The sequence below is a fragment of the Sinohyriopsis cumingii genome, chromosome 14 (genome assembly GCF_028554795.1).
Source record: "Sinohyriopsis cumingii isolate HCF-2022 chromosome 14, ASM2855479v2, whole genome shotgun sequence".
In the NCBI taxonomy this organism is placed as follows: domain Eukaryota; kingdom Metazoa; phylum Mollusca; class Bivalvia; order Unionida; family Unionidae; genus Sinohyriopsis; species Sinohyriopsis cumingii.
This window is the reverse complement of record NC_142974.1, coordinates 4,616,300-4,637,570: the sequence shown is the minus strand read 5'-3', so window position 1 is coordinate 4,637,570 and position 21,271 is coordinate 4,616,300. Positions and strand designations below refer to the sequence as shown.

At 36.8% G+C, this 21,271-nt stretch overlaps 1 protein-coding gene across 2 annotated transcripts in view; it reads left to right on the top strand.

Annotated features, from left to right (window-relative positions):
• The window catches only part of LOC149783124 (mucolipin-3-like), a 53,432-nt gene that overhangs the window by 10,606 nt on the left and 21,555 nt on the right, over positions 1-21,271 (top strand). For both annotated transcript variants that reach the window (XM_089931348.1, XM_089931347.1), the window contains exons 4-8: positions 47-85; positions 1,549-1,721; positions 2,402-2,593; positions 17,511-17,658; positions 19,399-19,507. In XM_089931348.1, coding sequence (XP_089787474.1) covers positions 47-85; positions 1,549-1,721; positions 2,402-2,593; positions 17,511-17,658; positions 19,399-19,507 — 661 coding nt within the window. The remainder of the gene's footprint in view (positions 1-46; positions 86-1,548; positions 1,722-2,401; positions 2,594-17,510; positions 17,659-19,398; positions 19,508-21,271) is intronic.

Here is a 21,271-nt window from a genome sequence, read left to right as displayed (position 1 = left end):
TTGTTATAATTATTATTATTATTATTATTATTATTATTATTGTTAGATATTGAGGCAGCTACATTGGAAGAGGTCCATATTCAGGGTATGTTATTTTTGCAAATTGAATTGTTCTATGTCGTCATTAAATATAGGCTTGGAATTTTTTTAAATTTATGCAAATAGCCATTCTCTCATTAAGAATTGTTATTAATTATGTTTTCCTTTATTACCAATGCCTTGTAAATAAGTTGTAAATCTTTCTATTATGTCTCAGACATTCAGCAATCAGATCAAATAAAATTCTTAAATCCAGCCACCTACAGAAGAAATATGCTTCAGAATGCAATTTAATATGACATTACTTTCTTTGTCATTGCTTGCAAATGGTATCCTTAATATTCATGAAATTAGGAATCTCATTTTGCACGTCAGACCAATGATGTAGGTCATATGGGTCTAATTTGGTGTATATATGCCAACCTTTAACTTAATAGAAGATCCATTTTACCCATAAACCTAATTAATGATGTTATGTATATTGGATATAATTGTTTGTTAGTTTAAAACAAATATATTTTTTATTACATGCTACTGTAATGTAACATTGTATGCTGGACTTGACCTTGTCCAAAATAGAGTTCTTTTCTGCTTGAACTAATTGACTTTAAAAACAAAATCTTTATTTCATTATATGTAAACAGCTAATAATAGCTTCATTATTCTCTATGTGTATAAACTTAATATAGGATTGTTATTCAGGTAAACAAGAAGGAGTAAATATGTTGATTTGGGTCAGGGTTTTTGGAGTTTCCTAAGTGAATTTTACAGGTTATTGAGTTGTAAATAAACAAGGCTAATTAAATCATTATAAGAAGGTTTTTTTCCCATTAGGTAATTTTAAAAAAAATAGAAAATGCTAACTGTGACCTTAGGTCAAATAGAGAACTATAAACTCTTTTGATTGTGAAGATTTGGTCATTCATGCTTTTACATCTAGCACCTTCAAGTTGTATTATGCTGTGACCATTTTGGGCTGAATTTTATTTTCTTAAAATTATTGAATTCATGTGATTATTTTCTATGGAAATAAAAAAATGTGCAGTGATAAAATTCTTGGATAGAGACATTCACTGGTATTTACGCTGAGTTCAGACCTGGAATTAAATTACTGTGATTTAACAAAAGACTTGACACATCAGCACTCCATAAGCTATAACTGAGTTTTGTTCAGGACTTAATATTATTATGACTTGGAATTTAATTTGCAATACCATAAGTTCTTTTGTAATTTTCACTTTGTACTCTACGGAAATAAATTATTTTTTGCATTTTACAAAGCTTGTTGTATTTCACTCTTTCTGTTACTTATTTTAACAGCTTAAACTTTTAACAATGCTTATCAAAGATTAGCTTTCAAACTATGTGCTAATGGTTGCATGAGTACCATTTGACACCAATGTTAGTTATCACATTCTGGCTTTTGCAGAATTCGATAGTTAATGCCATATAATTTGTCTGTGTGTTTGCTAATATTTTTTACCCCATTTATGTTATACTTGAACTTAGTAAAAGGGCAGAAAACAAATGACAAAGACAAAAAGGGGAGGAAGCTGCGAAGATGTCTTCGTCTGTACCTCTATGCAGCTGCCAAATGGAGGGACTGTAACTGCTATTTCAACTTGATTTTTTTTATTGTGGCAGTGATACAGATTATAAAAACTGCTTTGTTAACAAAACAGGTAAGTAAATATAAGTAAAACTCAATATTACATCCGTATCAGTATTTCATACAGCTTTACCACTTGAGGAAAAATAATCTGAATAGAATAATATAGGGATGAGAGCAGGAAGGTAAAAAGTGATTGGAAGGTGGATGAGAACAGTTGGTTGGAAAGAAAGAATAATTGAGAATCTTGCTTACAGTTTAAACATTCTAGGGCACACACCCCCAAGATAGTCATTTTATATTGTTCAGGAAAAATGGGAGTATGTGATGTTTGAATAAATTAGCTACTTGAAGATTATAAAATGTTCATGGAAGGAAATATCTCTAATGCTACTGATCTTTGGTGTTAATTCGTCAGTGAGATGGGTTAAACTTGGAGCGTTGTGTTCACTGATTTGTTTCTGATTAAGACATTGTTTGTTTTTGATATGTGTTCAATAAACAAGGAAAAGTCCAGAACCTTTTGTTGCATACAGATGAATTTAAAGTTTGGATAATGGCTCTATTAGTATTTTATAATTCCTTTTTAGTGCAGTTAAATTTCTAAATCTGCACAGTTAGCTCATACATTATGCATGAACTGGAAGTGTGGGAGATTTTTTTCATATCTCTTATCTTGCTTCTCCTTAGAAGTGATATGCACAGTATTCCTTGTCAGTATTTAATAAATAGATGATTTTTAATTTTTCATAGATGCTGGAATTCGGTGATCAGAGAGCTCACTTCCAAGGCCTCGTTGATCGTGGTAAGACAACTTTAAGCCATCTTCTGCTGACTAGTTGGGAATCTGGTATGGAAGTGCCGCCTTATCCTCCTAACAGTGGAAAATATGCTGTTTATACAATCTATGACCTTACAAAACATATCAACTTTGCTGTAGAAAAGGTGGGGATGTACAATCATTAACATTTTTTTAGATAACATACTTGTAGATCATATCTCGTCTGCGACCGTTTTTATATAAAATATGCTGTTTATACAATCTATGACCTTACGAAACATATCAACTTTGCTGTAGAAAAGGTGGGGATGTACAGTCATTAACATTTTTTTAGATCACATACTTGTAGATCATATCTCGTCTGTGACCATTTTTTTATAAAATATGCTGTTTATACAATCTATGACCTTACGAAACATATCAACTTTGCTGTAGAAAAGGTGGGGATGTACAGTCATTAACATTTTTTTAGATAACATACTTGTAGATCATATCTCGTCTGTGACCATTTTTATATAAAATATGCTGTTTATACAATCTATGACCTTACGAAGCATATCAACTTTGCTGTAGAAAAGGTGGGGATGTACAGTCATTAACATTTTTTTAGATAACATACTTGTAGATCATATCTCGTCTGCGACCATTTTTATATAACATATGGTCGTTGACATTTTATTGTACTACAGTAAAACTGTGGTGTAGATTGATTGATGTCCCTTTTTCCTGTCCAGAACTGTTTGATTCCACTCAATTTTTAATTTATTTATACTACTTTACAATTTTCTGACTGTTTTAAAAAAAATATGAAGTTTTTGATGTATTTTTCAAGAGCTTGCAATGAGACAATTTTGAGGAATTGCAGCACAGGTGTTAAAAGTTGCAAATGCAGATCTTTGAGTTTGTAGTTATATGTATATTTCAACTCGAGTAAGCTTAAACATTTCTAGATATGCCATATTTATTTACACATTCTTTGGGATAGCAAAGGGACTGTAAATCAGGAACAGCATGATGTTAGTATTATTTTACCTTTACCTTTTACTATGGCATAGCTAGTACTTTTCTAGGAAGCAAATACCCAGCCAAACGACATAAAATTCCATCCTCCCATTAGTGTCAACCAGATTCTGCCATCGCGTTATAAGCGAATTGCATTATAACAAAATGTGTTATAACAAGTTTTACCTGTACTTTCTGCTTGTCTTACTTTAACTCATTAACCCATCAAAGAGAAGGCATTTTCTCACTGGGCCTATTGTCATTGCTGAAATATGGTCCATGTGATTCCATCTTGCAACAGTCTCCTCTTCTGTGAGGGTGAGTATTCTTTGTTTTTTGTTTTTTATTCATCATTGTTGGGATCATCAGACCTCCCACCAAACTGACAAATACAGCTATGCAATAGCAACAGCTAGGAAGTAGCAGCAGGTAAGATATTACTGAGATTAAAATGTTGTGTTTAGGGTGTGGGGATAAAATGATGGCATACTTATCAGTTGTTATCGCCAGATGCCCTCTTGACTGCTCACACTGATGTCCCACTTTAGGATGCTCCCTTAAATATGAGGGTCCTTCACATATGCCCAATGTGATTCATTGTTCTAGTAGATTCTGGTTCTCACTTCTTACCTCCCCAAACAGCTAAATTTAAACTCTCAACAGCATGAGCTTTACATTGTTTATGATTACTTTGGAATGTTTGGTTTTCTTTATTTGTCCAAGTTTATTCCTTTGGTAAATCAGAGCACAATACATTGCCTTTTTTGGATAGATAGATAGATAGATAGATAGATAGATAGATAGATAGATAGATAGATACATAGATAGATAGATAGATAGATACATACATACATAGATAGATAGATAGATAGATAACATATTTCAATACTACTTTACTCATTACTGTAGTAAGTTGGATTAAGTTTTGGACATTTTAGGTGTTTGTTTTGAAAATGAAACTACTCTGTGCCTGATTTCACCATCATTTTCAGACATGATTATGACTGTGGTGAGAGTTAAAACAATTTTATTACTTTACATGATCAAGCATTTTTTATAAATATGTACCATTTGTCATTGAGTATAACAGGTATACGATACCATATGGGAGACACAGATTATCGAATAGCAACATGTTATATGTAAGTTCTGTCACAGACTATTTGCATGATTCACCTGGAACACTAATTATAAACATGTTGTATTCTTAAAACCAGCTTTCTGTTGTTTCAGGTTAATTTTTATGTTTTCTTCTTGGGGAGAAAGAGGGGAATGGTGAAAAAAAGAGAGAGAGGGAAAAAGATGAAAAATTATGATAGGCGAAAATATGGAAATACCGGTCTGAAGAACATACATAGGGGTAGATATACATTTTCTAAATGGAAAAGAAGGTGTTCCAAAAGTGATGTCATCACTGTGGCAGCTTAATTGTTTTCCAATTGATATATTTCAAAACATCATTATGAAAGATATAATAAATATACATCTCTAATGTGTTTGATATCTTGTATTTAAAAAAGAAAAAAATCCAATATGTTGTGGGTTTCATACTTTTAGTTTGTATGTGCCCCTTGATATTTTTGTAGATGTGTAGTCTGTCTGAAATCAATTGTTCTTTTGATTTTCAAAGACATTTGCTTTACTTCAATAAGTTGGGTACAAGTGCACTCAGCAATTTATTATTTTTGTTTGAAAAATCAGTAAGTAGACATGCATGTCACAATTATGCACAATGGTCTAATTTTGTCCAAAAGCATTACTGTCAGCTGTCATGGAACAGTATATGTCTTTTACTCTAGTAAAATGTTTGAGAGTTTGACTGTTTTTATGAGGAAAATGTGCACCTGCACTAATGCAAAGTTTGCATGTATTTTATGCTTTATAATCATGATGCAAGCTTTCCACAGTTTTGTGTTTTTTGAAATTCACCTTAAATTTATGCAAATCTTCCACAGTTGTTTGTTTTGGAATCCTTCTGATGACATAAGTTACCTACCCTGAATTTCTAGGCATGACCTGAAGACATAGCCACAGATTCTGTTCACAAGCTCTCTTGACTTGTTTGTTTTGCCAGAGAAAACAGATATTTATATCTGTGGTGATCTATCCATCTAAATTAACAAACTGACATACATTATGTTTAAAACTTGAGCATATTAACTTTTCATTTCTTTTAATAATAAATTTGTTCCATAAAACAGTCTGATCATTGATCAGGTACTATTTTTTTCAAAAATCTCAACATAATTGGATATTCATTTGATATTGATGGCCATCAGTATTCTTCTATAACATTATTTATGACAGTACATATTTCTGTCATTTACAAAATGATTCTTTGTGAGTATTTAATATGATTTCCGCCTAATTGATACAGACCCTGAAAAGAAACTTAAATTGTATAACTTAATGGATAAAAGTAGATAAAGAGATTTACAAACTTTGCTAACATTTAGAATTAAACTGTGTTGTGACTGCTTCAATGGCCTAGTGGTTAGAGCATCCACATCAGATGAAGGAGGTAGTGGGTTTGAACCCTGGCTGAGTCATACCAAAGACGCATAACAATGGTACTAGCAGCTGCCTTGCTTGGCGCTCAGCATTAAGAGGTTAGTGTCAGGATTGGTCGGCTTGGTGTCAGGATAATATGACTGGTTGGGACATGTCTACAGCATGATGTCCAGGTTCTGGACATAACTATAAACTATCACACTGCAGACATTGTAGCGATATGACTGAATTTTTTTTAAAGCGGTGCTAAAAATCTAAAAACACACACACACATATGCTCTGCATTCTGCTGCCTTTTTAGTTGCTTAACAATCCTAAACAATGACAGATTCTATAGAGTGTTGCATGGTTACCTTCTGAGATGCAATCATGGTTTGAACCACTTAAACTAAGCTTTCCATTATAGCTAACAACCTGCCATATCACTATGCATTCCATCCAACCCCAAAGGGTTCATTTGTCCTGCACAATACATATGCATTCCATCCAACCCCAAAGGGTTCATTTGTCCTGCATAATACATATGCATTCCATCCAACCCCAAAGGGTTCATTTGTCCTGCACAATACATATGCATTCCATCCAAACCCAAAGGGTTCATTTGTCCTGCATAATACATATGCATTCCATCCAACCCCAAAGGGTTCATTTGTCCTGCATAATACATATGCATTCCATCCAACCAAAGGGTTCATTTGTCCTGCATAATACATATGCATTCCAACCAACCCCAAAGGGTTCATTGGCCTGCATAATACATATGCATTCCATCCAACCAAAAAGGGTTCATTTGTCATACATAATACATATGCATTCCATCCGACCCCAAAGGGTTCATTTGTCATGCATAATACATATGCATTCCATCCAACCCCAAAGGGTTCATTGGCCTGCATAATACATATGCATTCCATCCAACCCCAAAGGGTTCATTGGCCTGCATAATACATATGCATTCCATCCAACCCCAAAGGGTTCATTGGCCTGCATAATACATATGCATTCCATCCAACCCCAAAGGGTTCATTTGTCATGCATAATACATACAAGCATGCAATATCATGCCACTCAAATTGCAGAATTGAATCCCATTAACAAATATTCACTGAGGGTCAGACAATTTAAAATACATGTGGTTGGAGGTGCTGTTTTCCAGGGTATGTAAAACATAAGTGAACATAAAATGGCATTTAATGATTGGATGATCAGACTGAGTTAATGTGTAACATGCTGTTCACTAATAAAAAAAATGTATTGTATGGTTAACTAATATTCAGAAGTTTTTAAGTAGAATTTGTGTGGTTCAATATGTGTCCATGTAGACTTTGTGTGGTTCAATATGTGTCCATGTAGACTTTGTGTGGTTCAATATGTGTCCATGTAGACTTTGTGTGGTTCAGTATGTGTCCATGTAGACTTTGTGTGGTTCAATGTGTCCATGTAGACTTTGTGTGGTTCAGTATGTGTCCATGTAGACTTTGTGTGGTTCAATATGTGTCCATTCATGTGTCAACAAATTATTTAAGATCCAGATATTTTTCTCCCAACACAATTAAGAACATATATGCAGTTTCCAATTCAGCAAAGCTGTGTGCATTTATTTGACATGTCATATTACAGAACATGTGTCATAAAATTATTACATTCTTTTGGGCTGTACTATTTCTTATTGGATATGCAGTATATCAGTAATTTAAGTTTTTTTTTCAAGTGCTTCTTAATTTTGCAATGTTTTTGGCACTTACTTGATCATTGACTTCTTCACTCTTTTTCTTATAGAATATATACACATATGTCTGCAGTCAGTTTGAAATTTATTGAATACTCACCTCATATCGAAGTTCTTTTTGGCTTTCAGGGAAATTTCACCCTACCCCAATTTTTAGGATAATCTACTTTAGTCTGATAGTAAAATGGAAACATAATTGATTCATTCAAAAATTGAGTTAACACTCTCAACTAAGACTTGTTTTCGTAACCCACACAGACATTTACATCAGAGAACATCTTGAAACATTTTTGCCTCAAACAGTACATTAAACATCCTAGTATTTCTAGGTCTATGTATACTAAAACAGTACATTAAACTTCCTAGTATTTCTAGGTCTATGTATACTAAAACAATTCATTAAACATCTTAGTATTTCTAGGTCTGTGTATACTAAAACAATTCATTAAACATCCTAGTATTTCTAGGTCTATGTATACTAAAACAGTACATTAAACATCCTAGTATTTCGAGGTCTATGTATACTAAAACTGTACATTAAACTTCCTAGTATTTCTAGATCTATGTATACTAAAACAGTACATTAAACTTCCTAGTATTTCTAGATCTATGTATACTAAAACTGTACATTAAACATCCTAGTATTTCTAGGTCTATGTATACTAAAACAGTACATAAAACTTCCTAGTATTTCGAGGTCTATGTATACTAAAACAGTACATTAAACTTCCTAGTATTTCTAGATCTATGTATACTAAAACTGTACATTAAACATCCTAGTATTTCTAGGCCTGTGTATACTAAAACTGTACATTAAACATCCTAGTATTTCAAGGTCTATGTATACTAAAACTGTACATTAAACTTCCTAGTATTTCGAGGTCTGTGAATACTAAAACAGTACATTAAACTTCCTAGTATTTCAAGGTCTGTGTATACTAAAACAGTACATCAAACATCCTAGTATTTCTAGGCCTGTGTATACTAAAACTGTACATTAAACATCCTAGTATTTCAAGGTCTATGTATACTAAAACTGTACATTAAACTTCCTAGTATTTCGAGGTCTGTGAATACTAAAACAGTTCATTAAACATCCTAGTATTTCGAGGTCTATGTATACTAAAACAGTACATTAAACATCCTAGTATTTCGAGGTCTATGTATACTAAAACTGTACATTAAACTTCCTAGTATTTCTAGATCTATGTATACTAAAACAGTACATTAAACTTCCTAGTATTTCTAGATCTGTGTATACTAAAACAGTACATTAAACTTCCTAGTATTTCTAGGTCTATGTATACTAAAACAGTACATTAAACATCCTAGTATTTCGAGGTCTATGTATACTAAAACAGTACATTAAACATCCTAGTATTTCTAGGGCTATGTATACTAAAACTGTACATTAAACTTCCTAGTATTTCAAGGTCTATGTATACTAAAACAGTTCATTAAACATCCTAGTATTTCGAGGTCTATGTATACTAAAACTGTACATTAAACTTCCTAGTATTTTGAGGTCTATGTATACTAAAACAGTACATTAAACATCCTAGTAATTTGAGGTCTATGTATACTAAAACAGTACATTAAACATCCTAGTATTTCGAGGTCTATGTATACTAAAACAGTACATTAAGCATCCTAGTATTTTGAGGTCTATGTATACTAAAACAGTTCATTAAACATCCTAGTATTTCGAGGTCTATGTATACTAAAACAGTACATTAAACATCCTAGTATTTATAGGTCTGTGTATACTAAAACAATTCATTAAACATCCTAGCATTTCGAGGTCTATGTATGCTAAAACAGTACATTAAATATCCTAGTATTTCTAGGTCTATATATACTAAAACAGTACATTAAACATCCTAGTATTTCGAGGTCTATGTATACTAAAACAATTCATTAAACATCCTAGCATTTCGAGGTCTATGTATACTAAAACAGTACATTAAATATCCTAGTATTTCTAGGTCTATATATACTAAAACAGTTCATTAAACATCCTAGTATTTCGAGGTCTATGTATACTAAAACTGTACATTAAACTTCCTAGTATTTCGAGGTCTATGTATACTAAAACAGTACATTAAACATCCTAGTAATTTGAGGTCTATGTATACTAAAACAGTACATTAAACATCCTAGTATTTCTAGGTCTATGTATACTAAAACAGTACATTAAACATCCTAGTATTTTGAGGTCTATGTATACTAAAACAGTTCATTAAACATCCTAGTATTTCGAGGTCTATGTATACTAAAACAGTACATTAAACATCCTAGTATTTCGAGGTCTGTGTATACTAAAACAGTGCATTAAACATCCTAGTATTTCGAGGTCTATGTATACTAAAACAGTACATCAAACATCCTAGTATTTCTAGGTCTATGTATACTAAAACAGTACATCAAACATCCTAGTATTTCAAGGTCTATGTATACTAAAACAGTACATCAAACATCCTAGTATTTCGAGGTCTATGTATACTAAAACAGTTCATTAAACATCCTGGTATTTCTAGGTCTATGTATACTAAAACAGTACATTAAACATCCTAGTATTTCGAGGTCTATGTATACTAAAACTGTACATTAAACATCCTAGTATTTCTAGATCTATGTATACTAAAACAGTACATTAAACATCCTAGTATTTCGAGGTCTATGTATACTAAAACAGTACATTAAACATCCTAGTATTTCGAGGTCTATGTATACTAAAACAGTTCATTAAACATCCTAGTATTTCTAGGTCTATGTATACTAAAACAGTACATTAAACCTCCTAGTATTTCGAGGTCTATGTATACTAAAACAGTACATCAAACATCCTAGTATTTCTAGGTCTATGTATACTAAAACAGTTCATTAAACATCCTAGTATTTCGAGGTCTATGTATACTAAAACAGTACATTAAACATCCTAGTAATTTGAGGTCTATGTATACTAAAACAGTACATTAAACATCCTAGTATTTATAGGTCTATGTATACTAAAACAATTCATTAAACATCCTAGCATTTCGAGGTCTATGTATACTAAAACAGTACATTAAATATCCTAGTATTTCTAGGTCTATATATACTAAAACAGTACATTAAACATCCTAGTAATTTGAGGTTTATGTATACTAAAACTGTACATTAAACATCCATGTAATTTGAGGTCTATGTATACTAAATCAGTACATCAAACATCCTAGTATTTCTAGATCTATGTATACTAAAACAGTACATTAAACATCCTAGTAATTTGAGGTTTATGTATACTAAAACAGTACATTAAACATCCATATAATTTGAGGTCTATGTATACTAAAACAATTCATTAAACATCCTAGTATTTCAAGGTCTATGTATACTAAAACTGTACATTAAACATCCTAGTATTTTGAGGTCTATGTATACTAAAACAGTACATGAAACATCCTAGTAATTTGAGGTCTATGTATACTAAAACAATTCATTAAACATCCTAGTATTTCGAGGTCTATGTATACTAAAACTGTACATTAAACATCCTAGTATTTTTTGGTCAATGTGTACTAAAACAGTACATTAAACATCCTATTATTTCAAGGTCTATGTATACTAAAACAATTCAGTAAACATCCTAGTATTTCGAGGTCTGTGTATACTAAAACTGTACATTAAACATCCTAGTATTTCTAGATCTATGTATACTAAAACTGTACATTAAACATTCTAGTATTTCTAGGCCTATGTATACTAAAACAATTCATTAAACATCTTAGTATTTCTAGGTCTGTGTATACTAAAACAATTCATTAAACATCCTAGTATTTCTAGGTCTATGTATACTAAAACAATTCATTAAACATCCTAGTATTTCTAGGTCTTTGTATACTAAAACAGTACATTAAACATCCTAGTAATTTGAGGTCTATATATATGACTGGGGGTGCGAGGCCTGGGCCTGATGTCCCGCTTGCCAAAGGAAAGTGAAGCGTCTCTCATAGCCTCTCCTTCCCAGGTGTAGTGATCGCCGCAGGACCACTGTCTCGCTCTGCGGGGCAGGAGGTTACTTGGATATGGCCTCTCCTACACTATTGTGTCCACAGCAGCACCTTCACGTGGTGCCCCCTGTTTTAACAGAGCCTGCTGTGTGGCGCGACAGAGTACCCGGCGGTATAACTGGGTGGGCAGACTGGGCTCATTAGCCTTGGCAGGCAACCAGTCTAAGAGAAGGGGAACTCTGACCCCAAACCCGGGCAGATGAAGCTCGTTAGCCTTGTCATGCAGTTCATGTAGGAGAAGGAAACTCTGATTCAAAACCAACCAAGTCCCATCCATTGGATTATGGCTCCACTGCCTTGTGGATATCTTCGGGAGAATGAAAGGCTACGGGAGTAAACCCAGACAGAAAATCAGGAGTGGAGCCCCTAAAGCGGCTGGGGGTCGACTACGACCTCCTTCCGGCAGCTCCTGCATCCAAACTGGTGCCAAATGTCATGCTTAGCATTCCTTTGGACCCCACCAGCAAGGACGAGAGGGTTATCCTGACGTCTGGGCAGCCCAAGATCTCCATACTCCACGCCCAGGCTTGCGCCCTGGAGAGGACACTCCAGTCTCGCAACTGAGTGAGGAAACAACACGGAAGCTGATAGTTTACGGGTTGTAAGTCCCACCCGATTGGCATAGGGAAGGGGCGCCACAGGTCAGCTTTGATGGTGGGAGGGATCATCGTGTCCCACTGGCCAACTATTGCCCGCCTCAAGCCGGGCAACCCCCGGTCAATAAGGTGTTGACCCGTCATCATCTGCCTGCTCCAGTGGGTGTCTGGAGCTCAGTGTGTTGTTCAGCATGACAAGCAGACGGTAATTCCACACCAGACAAAAGAAACAAGAAACCAATAAAGAAGACTCCAGCTCTTCGATTTGCAAGCTGGAATGTGCGCACCATGTGTACAGGCATCTCCGACGACCTCAGAGAAGTGGACGACACCAGAAAGACGGCCATCATCGATAGAGAACTCACCAGACTAAATATCAGCATAGCTGCCCTCCAGGAAACCAGGCTCGCCTCTAGTGGCTCCCTCAGAGAGGAAAACTACACCTTCTTCTGGAAGGGTCGAGAACCTGAGGAGCCCCGTCAGCACGGAGTGGGCTTTGCCATCAAAAACAATCTCCTGGCCTCGGATGAACCTCCCACAGGGGGCACTGAGCGTCTCTTCTCCATCTGCCTCACCACTGCTTCAGGTCCTGTCAACATCATCAGTGTCTATGCCACAACCCTCACGTCATCAGAAGACGTGAAGGATCAGTTCTATGGGCAGCTGGACGTACAGATCAAAGGATGCCCCAAAAATGAACCACTATTCCTCCTCGGCGACTTTAATGCCAGAGTAGGTGTGGACCATGAGTCATGGCCTACCTGCCTCGGATATCATGGCACTGGAAAGACCAACGAAAATGGCCAGAGACTGCTGGAGCTATGCACCTACCATGGCCTGTGCATCGCAGACACCTTCTTCAAGTGTAAGCCACAACACAAAGTGTCATGGAAACACCCCAGATCTCATCACTGGCACCAACTCGACTTGGTCATCACCAGGCGCTCTGCCCTTAACAGTGTCCTCTCCACCAGAACCTACCACAGTGCAGACTGTGACTCCGACCATGCCCTTGTGAGCAGCAGAGTGCGACTACAGCCACACATGCTACACCGCTCAAAACCAAAAGGACGTCCTCGCATAAACACTGCGCAGATGTCAGTCCCTGCCAAGGTGGAGGAGTATGTGTCTGCCCTGAACAAGGCTCTCCAGGACCTGCCTGAGTACGACGCTACAGCCAAGTGGAATGCCATGAAGGGTGCCATCTACAGTACAGCTATGTCAACGTTTGGCAAGAAGGAACGACCCAGTCAGGACTGGTTCAATGCACACCTATCAAGGATGGAACCACAAATCGAGGAGAAACGAAAAGCCTTCATAGCTTACAAAAAATGCCCTAATGAACGGATGCTTGCTGCTCTCAGAAGTGCCCGAAGTAACACCCAACGCATTGCTAGACAGTGTGCAAACGAGTACTGGCAACAACTGTGTGAAGGGATCCAGCACAGTGCCGAGTCCGGACACATCCAAGGTATGTACAGTGGCATCAAGAAGGCTCTAGGCCCTACAGTGAAAGGGGTCGCTCCCCTGAAATCCCTGACGGGAGAGAAGATCACAGACCGTGGGCAACAGATGGCCAGATGGGTGGAGCACTACTCAGAACTATACTCCCGAGAAACGTCAGTCACTGATGCAGCCCTCAGCAGCATAAAGAATCTGCCCACCATGGAAGAGCTCGACAAAGTGCCAACCTTAGAGGAGCTCAGCAAAGCAATTGACTGCCTTCCAAACGACAAAGCACCAGGTAGTGACAGCATCCCGCCCAAAGCTATCAAACGTGGAAAACCAGCATTGATTAAACCACTGCACGAGCTACTTTGCCGCTGCTGGGAGGAAGGAGTAGTCCCCCAAGACATGCGTGATGCCACAATTGTGACCGTTTACAAAAACAAGGGCGACCACAGTGACTGTAATAATTACAGAGGGATCTCGCTCTTGAGTATTGTTGGTAAAGTGTACGCTCGCATCATACTCAACAGGCTGCAGTTGCTGGCAGACCGTGTGTACCCGGAATCACAGTGCGGCTTCAGAGCAGGCAGGTCGATGACAGACATGATCTTCTCCCTACGACAACTCCAAGAGAAGAGCAGAGAGCAAGGTCAACCACTCTACATGATGTTCATCGACCTCACCAAGGCCTTTGACTTGGTCAGCAGGAAGGGCCTTTTTAAACTGCTGAGTAAGATCGGTTGCCCCCCAAAACTCCTCAGCATGATAATCTCTTTCCATGCATATATGAAGGGAACAGTCCTGTATGATGGATCCTCCTCAACCTCCTTCCCAATTAACAGTGGTGTGAAGCAGGGCTGCGTGCTGGCACCAACACTTTTTGGGATCTTCTTCTCCCTGCTCCTGTCCTACGCCTTCGACACGTCCACGGATGGCATATATCTACACACCAGGTCTGACAGGAGGCTGTTCAACCTGGCACGACTGCGCTCAAAGACCAAAGTGAGAGCTGTGCTCATCAGGGAGATGCCTTTTGCAGATGACACAGCTCTTGTGGCCCACACTGAGGAAGCCCTCCAAAGACTGGGAGACCGTTTTGCTGTTGCCTGCACGCAGTTTGGTCTCACTATCAGCTTGGAAAAAACAAATGTCAGCGTGCAAGATACCACCATTGCCCCTTCAATCAAAATCAACGGTGTCACCCTGGAAGCAGTCAGCAACTTTACCTAACTAGGGTCAACCATCAGCAACACTCTCTCGATTGATATGGAGCTGGACAGAAGGCATGGAAAGGCAAACACCATCATGGCTCGATTAACGAAGAGGGTGTGGGAAAACAATGCGCTGACAGAGTACACCAAGGTCCGAGTCTACCAGGCCTGCGTTCTCAGCACCCTTCTATATGGAAGTGAGACCTGGAGTACCTACATGAGGCACGAACGCCGGCTCAACTCCTTCCATATACAGTGCCTAAAACGCATCCTGAAAATCAGCTGGCAAGACCGTGTTCCACACAGCGAGATCCTGCAGCGTGCAAGTACCCCCAGCATGTACTCCCTGCTTATTAAACGCTGCCTTCGATGGCTGGGTCACGTCCGACGCATGGAGGATGGAAGGCTGCCAAAGGACATCCTATATGGACAGCTGGCCACTGGCATGAGAAGAGTCGGATGCCCCTCACTCCGTTTCATAGATGTGTGCAAGAGGGACATGAAGGCATGCAACATTTCACCCGATGGCTGGGAAGAGCTGGCCGAGGACCGAGGCACCTGGAGACTGATGGTAAACAATGGCATATCAGTCGCTGATGCAAGGAGAGGCCAGTTGGCGGCAGAGAAACGTAAGAGAAAGAAGAACGCAGCAACAACCACAGTAACGCAGACTTCCCAGTATGTCTGCACCAACTGCAATAGGGACTGTCACTCACGTATAGGCCTGCACAGCCACAGTAGACGATGCCAACAGAGACAGACAACACCCCAAGGGCGCTATTCGCATGGTCTTTCGAGACCGAGTCGCCAGTGATGATGATGATATATATGAGTGACATCTACACTTATTTATCAGGTATTTAGATATCTCACTGGCTGGAATCAATTACTACTCATTTTCTGATCTCTTGAATGTTATTCACTTTGTGACCAATATAATTTTTCTATCTCTAAAAAAGAAAACTCATTTAGAATCAGTAGATCAATTTATATTCACAATACCCATTAGATGTGATTGGCACAGTGAAAAATACACTTTTCCATTGAAAACTTGTACCCTGATATCTCATCAACCCGCTTGTAACTTGGTGTCTAGTGTGGATCTTGTCTTTTTTTAAATAAAGAAAATATAAAAAGATTGGACCCTGTGTTAAATGTAAAGAAGATTGCAATCAGAATTGGGGCTCTGAGTTGCCGAGTGTTCTAAAGCACTTTCCGTTACAGATCATTGCCATCTCACCTCTGCCTGCGTGGGTTCGAGTCTCGGATTCGGCTAATGTGGGTATGTGAGAAAGCTTGCCAGTAGCTTCTCGTGAGTCGGTGGTTCTTTCCGGGGTTTTCCTGGGATCTTCCTCCACCATTAATACTGGCTGCCATGTATAGCCTATCGTGTACTGAAAAATGGTGTTAAACTCTACAACAACATGAACAAAGCAATTAGAATTGGTAAATGAAACCTTGATATATTGCTTGTTTTATCATTAAAACATAGCAGTTAGTGCCTGAAATGTTAGAATTAACATCATAAAAGTTTTAGTAAGAAATTACATTTTTTGTAAGATTTTGTTTGAAAAAATATTTTCTCAATACACCATAAATACTAATATGTGGCAAAATTGTGATCAGTGAAAAATTCTGATAAATGCTCCATGTAAACAGTATAAGTGTGGCATATTTTTTCTAGTAAAGCATGGAAAGATCATTGATACACATGATGTAATACACAATGTGTTTAGAGGTACACATGTTGAGTGTATGTAAACCATGTTGAATAATGTTAATTATGATCACTCCAGTATGGTTTATTCTGAAATTACAGGTAATTTGTAAATAAAAACAAACTATACCATTATAAGAGATATTTCATTACAGTTTATTTCAGCACACATATAAATTGTGTATTCAGCAATGCAACCTGTCCCATAATATCACCACCCTCTGTTGATTTCCATCCCTTTATTAGTTTTTTTTTTTACGTCCCTCTGTAATTTGCGTCCTCACTTATGTTACAGTTGATGTTTTTTAACCCCGTTGTGCACAAGTTATTGAGGGAGTGGTTTATGACTGTTGGTTCCATTAAGTTTATTAGCTTTTTATAGGTCTCTTGGTAACTTGCACCATCACTTATAGTGTTGTTGATGTTCGTTGTGCGCATGTTATCAAGAGAGTTGTGTACATAGAAAAGAAATAATTGCAGAAGAACATGATCAAATGCATTAACATCAATACACTCAAGTCTTGTACTTAGCTTGCATTGATGCCCTAAAAAAAGTGGCCTTTGGTAGACAAGTGAAGCCTCTCTTTTGGTCTTCTTGATTAAAATATGTAAATTATTCCCTGGTTTGCATGATTTCAGTCTGCCAGGTTTCTGATAGTAAAAAAGGTAATCCCACCAATATTTTAATTTTGATTCCCATTTTTATGTGTAATTGATTTAGCATGAATGAAATGGTGACTGAAAAGTACATAGAAAACCAGAACACCTTATTCTTGATACAACAAGTTCTAATCATCTGTCATTTTATTTGCAGTACTATAGTTCTCCCAATGATGCAGTTGGCATATACATGTTAGACGGCAGTAAAGATTGTGTCGAAGGTGGAGTCACATTCTGTGTGAACTACTTCACATATGACAATGTTAAATTGGATGATGGGAAGCATAAAGCAGAAATGCATGGTATGTATTCTCCAGGTTGTTTTACACACCCCCACACACAGACACACACATACACATTCTGTATCACTGACACAATACAAGTTTATTTGCAGAGTTTCCCTTTTCTAAATTATATATGAAATGAGTGGTATATTGAATATATAGTGTCCATACTTGGCATATTTTATTTATACATCATGCAGTTGCACATGCTGACATTTCCATGGGAGTTTGGATTGACTGCAGAAAACATGATATTTGATGTTCTACAGCATTTGTAACTAATCACAGCGCTTTTGGAAATAGTTAATTTGCTTGATTTTAGTAGTTTCTGTTTTCATTCATATCGATAATAAATGAATGTAAGAGGCACTTTGGATGTAAAAATGAAAGTTGGTCTGAAAAGGTAGAGTGCTTGCAATCAGTGTATCACTAGCATCCCAAATATGAAAAACATAGGTTCAGAGAGAGAGAGAGAGACTAAGGAAATCTGGATTCATTGTGGTAAACCACATGCTCAGATGTGTGATACACACACACAGAGGACTGGCCATAAAATTGTTTTTATTCTCCATTCTCTCTCCCCGTCTCTCTCTCTCCCTCTCTCTCTCTCTCTGTTGATTGGTTTGACTCTGTTTTACTGTCATAGTTTGAGTGGGAGAGAGAGACAGAGATGGATCCATTGACTAAAAACTGTCAGACTGACTGACCAACCAAGAGAAGGAGAAGCTAAACAAAGCAACATATTACAATATGTGTTTGAAGCTTAGATGAGGAATATTTACAGTTTGTCTCACTAAACTATTGCAACTTTGTGTCATTGGTGTCATTTAATGCTGTATTATCCAACCACAGACATTCTGTCCTCAGGTGTGGTCATTGATGGAGGAAAAGTTTTGAATTGCAGAACCATGCCAACTATTATATGAGATGATCATTTTCATAGCAGAACTTGAAGCAGCCTGTTGAGTTTAAGTCTGCCAAATTACCTTTGTGTGCGAAGTGTAGAAGAACCCCATGGAAAGTGTACATATGCAATTTCATGTAGCTTTACTTCGTGTATAAAAGTTTTCAGCCATTCCTTTTCTCTTTCCTCAGATTTTTTCATATTTTATCACATGAGAAATCGAGAGAGTGCAAAGGGGATTTTGATAAAATTTTGTAACATGTTGAATTCAGATAGCATTCATGTAGACTGAACAGGGATTAACACTTCTTTTCCACATTATTTTCCTAATAAAATATGGAAATTTGTATATAAAATAGAGCAGATCTTCTCTTGAAGCCATACGCCATGGGCAAATCAGTATCATCTACCTGCATCAAGGGTATATCAGATTGCAGACACTTTCAAAGTCATTTTATTTTTTAAATATGTTGTCTATAAATTACAAATAAATGATAATTGGTTGTTGAAAATCACTACAACTGTTCAATCTTTTCTCCATTTTACCTAACCGAATTCTGATTATTGTGTGTTATTTTTTAAAATACTGACACTTGGACCACATTTTTTTACAGTTTAAAATGTGGCATAAACATGGACACTGAAAACATTTGAGCATGTGTTGACCACAGATGTATAACAGCATCTCTCTCTGCCCAAATCTTTGAAATTTGGACAACTGAGAGGTATGAAGTAAGCAGATATTGAGGCCAAAAACACTAGAATTTCATGAAGTGTCATACAAAAATAGTCCGATATAATTGAACCTCATGGTTATCTCACATTACAAAGTTTTTCAAATGTTTCATTTTCAGATGTATGCTTTAAATCCCATCCAGTCTTGTTGGATAATGGAAACTGTAGCTACAATATTGTTGCTGACATGAAAAACAATCATTTGAATGAGTCTATAGTTTTTAACAGGTATGCATTTAAATTGTAAATATAGCAAAGAATAATCATTTTGTGACATCATTAGCATATAATGGCTGTCACAGTTTGTGTTTCAGTGTCTTCCTATGAAGACTGCAACATAATACAGATTTCAATTTATGCTGACACTATCAATAGAATTATGACAGACTATACACAGTGACTTCCTATGAAGACTGCAACATAATACAGATTTCGATTTATACTGACACTATCAATAGAATTATGACACACTATACACAGTGACTAGTTCATTTGGTGGAGGAAGATCCCATCAAGAACCACTGACATGCAGGAAGCTGCTGACAAGCTTTCTCACATACCAACATTGGCATGAACTGAGTCTTGAAGCCACGGAGATATAGGTAAAATGTTAGTGATTTGTAAAGAAAAACGCTGTTGCCACCAATGGCCCTGTGCAGAACTCATTGATAATTGCTGAGTCTATGACTATTTGAAATTGTATATTGGATATAGTGACAACCATACGGTGTCAGACTATTTGGTGTCAGACTGTACGGTGTAAGACCATTCAGTGTCAGACCATGTGGTGTCAGACCATACGGTGTTAGATCATTGGATCTGAATACTCTGATGATCCTTGAGCTTAACAACAATTACATGTCAATAAAGGAATAGCTTTCTCCAAAGTCACCTATCATTTGCTTGCCTTCTTTGGGAAGGAAGACGATTTAGAACATATGATTCTTAAGTTATGTGAAAATAAGCCCTCTAATTTTGGTGCAATTTGTTCAGATCAAGTTCAGGGTCACATCAAGGTCAACGCTCATTTCGTACTGCAAATGTTTAAACTCAGTTTTGGTAGCAGTTATACTTATGTTGTGCTCGTAGCAGAGTAAACAATGTAATATTTAACAGCTTCGTTACAGAATTAAAGGAATACAAGTAAATGCCTGACTCAAGGAAGACCTTACCATTCGTATAAAATCAATCTTACCAATTGATATTGAAGTTTAATTTATATTTATTTGAACCGCTCCGGTGGCCTATTGGTTAGAGCGTCCGCCTCGGATGCAGGAGGTTGTGGGTTTGTTCCCCAGCTGAGTCATACCAAAGACGTACAAAAATGGTACTAACAGCTGCCTCGCTTGGCGCTCAGCATTATGAGGTTAGTGTTAGGACTGGTCATCCTGGTGTCAGTATAATGTGACTGGGATGGACATCATGCCACATGTCTGCGGCATGATGCCCCAGTGCTAGACATCACTATAAACTGTCACACTGCAGACATTGTAGCGATATGACTGAAAAATTGTTAAAGCTACGTTAAAAATTCAAATCACACACACACACACACACATTTATTTGAAATTTCATAATATACCCAATTCATGTTCCTTGTAATGACTGTAGTAAGTAACATTTTGGGTGGGTACTTTTGAATAGAGCTTAAAACTCCACGATTATGGTTTATGTCCTCCAATTGGACAATTACATTGACTTTATGCACACAGCAGAAACTAAGGATTGTAATTCATTCAAGATTATAGGAGTAACTAGATTATATTATTATAATTAATTACAAATAGATTTATATAAATAGCTGCTCAGCTATTGCTAGAACAAGCAGTTGTTTTCTAAACTTTAAGAAAAATTGACAAAGTCCAAAAGATTCACATTTAGTTTGGTTTAACTTGCTAAAGTTGTAGTTGTAAAGTTTATGTTACTCACCCATAACACCAGTGTCCACTGTCATTCGTATACACAAAATCGTGTGCTCTCATGTACATGTAA